Source organism: Mus caroli, chromosome 11, assembly GCF_900094665.2.
Source record: "Mus caroli chromosome 11, CAROLI_EIJ_v1.1, whole genome shotgun sequence".
In the NCBI taxonomy this organism is placed as follows: Eukaryota; Metazoa; Chordata; class Mammalia; order Rodentia; family Muridae; genus Mus; species Mus caroli.
The window spans coordinates 84,292,676-84,296,075 of NC_034580.1; the positions used below are offsets into that span (position 1 = coordinate 84,292,676).

Here is a 3,400-nt window from a genome sequence, read left to right on the forward strand (position 1 = left end):
AGTGCTGGGATTAAAGGCGTGCGCCACCACGCCCGGCTCCAGAGTTCAAGTTCTAAACAGGCTGGCATAATACTGTGGTCTGGCCTCTGTCTGGATGCCTTTGGCCTTGGCTCTTGCCCTCTTCCTCCCTGCAAGCCATGTTCTGCGTTGAAGCTCTCCTGCAGGTATCAGGCCTGGTCCCCAGCACTGCTCAGTAAGCCTTCCCTGGAGAACCTGCACTTCCTTCCTTGCTGGGGCTCCTCACCACGTGCTCATGCTCTCCACTCTTGCCAAGCCGGCTCTCATTTTCCCCTTCCTATTTGTCAATGCTTTTGGGCTCCTCTAATATTTTTGTTGTTATTAACCTTTACAGACTCTATCTAGAAGCAAGTAAGATATACAAGACTGCTATGTATGATGTGTGGGTTCTGTAGCAACACACAACAATGTCCTATCCTTACTGCTCATACACTCTTATTTGCTTTAGTACAAAAGAGGTATCATACAAAACATGAATTAATCTGTCACATTTCCCTGAGCATTCAGATGAGTTAGCACTGGGTTAGAAACTTTAGATTTGTTATCAGCCAGCTAAACAGCTTCTAAAACAAATTAAGTTATGACTACTAGTTCGTGAGGCTGTCAACCATGTGACTTGGAAAAATTACCTAATTTCAAATAGTCTTACTGTCTCTGGGCATATAGTAACACTTGGCAGAGAGGGTTGTAGTGACAATGTAGAGGAATGATGGACATAAAAACCCTAGGGAAGTGGAGGGTGCAGACATGGCTCAGTGGTGAAGAACACCTGCTACTCCTACAGAGGGTCCAGTTCAGTTCCCAGCTACCCACCCACATGGCAGCTTACAACTGACCTGAACTGTAGCTCTAGGGGATGTGGTGCCGCCCAGGGCACCAGGGACAAAGCTGGTGCATTTACCAACACTGTATATACAGGCCAAACACTCATATATATATAAAACAAAAACAAAGAATACTGTAGCCAAGTGCCTGGCATAAAAACACTCCACATCCACGAACAAAGTATGTTTGCAGAAAATTTGAAATTTGTTAAAGAACTTCAGAATCCAGAAAATACCCAAACCTGTAGATATCAAGACATTAGTAGCTTACCTCAATTTTTTTATTCAAATCTTTACACTCTTGCACTAAACAATCTTTAGTTCCATAGAATAAATAAACAGCCTGTGAAAAATGGACAAAAGATATTAAAACATTAATAAGACATTGAAACTATGCCATCAAAACATCAAGAAGACACTGTAAATCTGACCTTACAGCACTAAGAAGCCACTATGACATTAAATCATCAAGAAAGCACAACAGCAAAGCCTGCTCGGCACAAGCTGTTGCTTCAATGTGGCCTGGACACTAAGGCACAGATCAGGGATGCCTCTGGTATGCAACCCAGTTTCACATCCTTTAACACTCATTCAGCATTTCATTTTATCTGGTGACTGCAGTTATTCTAGGTGACCGGTGACACGTGAAATGTGAGCCTTCCCTCTCTCTTTTTTGATACTTAGTCTGAACTCCTAATCCTCCTGCCTCTACCTCTTGGGTACTGAGATTACAGTTGCTTGGCTGTCACCACACCTGGTTTTAAGGGGTGCTGGGATTGAGCCCAGGGCGCCAAGTCCTGCACGGTCATGGAAGGGACGGCATGACATGGTTCCTGCCCCCGGACAGAGCCAGTGGGGTGGAGGTCTTTAAAGTGTTGACAGTTGGGGCTTGTTTTTTTTTTTTTGGTTTTTCGAGACAGGGTTTCTCTGTGTAGTCGTGGCTGTCCTGGAACTCACTCTGTAGACCAGGCTGGCCTCAGAAATCCGCCTGCCTCTGCCTCCCGAGTGCTGGGATTAAAGGCGTGCGCCACCACGCCCGGCGAGGCTTGTTTGTATAAAAAATATTTATTTTACCTCATGTTTCTCCTTTGGGGAATATTTTCCCTGCCAGGCTATCGGGAATGTATTCTCCACCAAGGTTAATGACTCTATGATAATGAGACACAGCACAAGTCTGGGAGGCGAGGGTGTGTCTATGTCTTCAGTAAAAATGATAAACACTGCGACCTTCAGGACAGCCTTAAGGCTGTGGGAAAGAACTCTAAAAACATGAGTTCAAAAATATATGTAATTTCTCAACTGTGCAAAATATAAGGATACAATATGAATTATATGAGGGGCTTCATGAACCTTTGCCAGAAAGATACAAAGGCAAAAGACTCCTGAGTTCAAGGTCAGCCTGGGACAGAGCTAGTTTAGACCTAGGCAGGATGGGAATGGTAATTCAGGATGGGACCCCCACCCATTACTGTCTATGCTTTTTTTTTTTTTTTGTCTTTTTGAGACAGGATTTCTCTGTGTAGCCCTGGCAGTCCTGGATCTCACTTTGTAGACCAGACTGGCCTCGAACTCAGAAATCCGCCTGCCTCTGCCTCCTGGGTGCTGGGATTAAAGGCATGAGCTGCTTTTTTTTTTTTTTTTAAAGATTTATTTATTACATGTAAGTACACTGTAGCTGTCTTCAGACACTCCAGAAGAGGCCATCAGATCTTGTTACAGATGGTTATAAGCCACCATGTGGTTGCTGGGATTTGAACTCAGGACCTTCAGAAGAGCAGTTGGTGCTCTTAACCACTGAGCGATCTCTCCAGCCCCTACTGTCTATGCTTACTTACAAATGCAGATCTCTGAATTCATTTGTAATGTTAAAAAAAAATGTCAAAAACAGAAACAACAAAACAAAAAGGAGTCAGGTGTGGTGGCACACACCTTTGATCCCAGCACTCAGGAGGGGAGGCAGAGGCGGATTTCTGGCCAGCCTGGTTTACAAAGTGAGTTCCAGGACAGTCAGGGCTACACAGAGAAACCCTGTCTTGAACCCCCCCCCCCCAATGTGCTTGTTCTAACAAGGAGCTGGGGTCAAGGAAAGTTTGTAGGACAGTCAAAATGGGACCTGGAATAAATGACTTGATTGATATGTAAATAAAAGACTGGACTCTGGTCTTGAAAGCTGAGCTATCTGGAGATGTCTCAAGCAGAACACAGGCTGTCTGCCTGTACCCGAGATTTGACTTTGAGTTTTCTTTTTGTAGCTCCTGAACATCATTTCCTCAGAATCCCTCACCAAGCTGAGGCAGGTCCTTGGCACAGGGCTACATGCATACTACACATGAACTCTACCAATTGAGTAACATTTCTCTTTTTCCTTTGACAGGGTCTTTCTATGCAGTCTAGACTGGCCTTGATTTCCTTCCTCAGGCCTTCTATTTTGTTAGAATTATAGAATCATCCTTTTCTTTAGTAGGTGACAACAAGCCCCATTATTTTGTGGTTTAACTAGCCTTTCAGAGGGAGTGTGGGATATGGCTTAGATTTACATTTTTTTTTTTTTTTTTTTT

At 44.0% G+C, this 3,400-nt stretch overlaps 1 protein-coding gene across 2 annotated transcripts in view; it reads right to left on the reverse strand.

The window, feature by feature from the left end:
* The window catches only part of Dgke (diacylglycerol kinase epsilon), a 24,847-nt gene that overhangs the window by 5,801 nt on the left and 15,646 nt on the right, over positions 1–3,400 (reverse strand). For both annotated transcript variants that reach the window (XM_029483879.1, XM_021178189.2), the window contains one exon: positions 1,114–1,185. In XM_029483879.1, the coding sequence (XP_029339739.1) occupies positions 1,114–1,185 (72 nt within the window). The remainder of the gene's footprint in view (positions 1–1,113; positions 1,186–3,400) is intronic.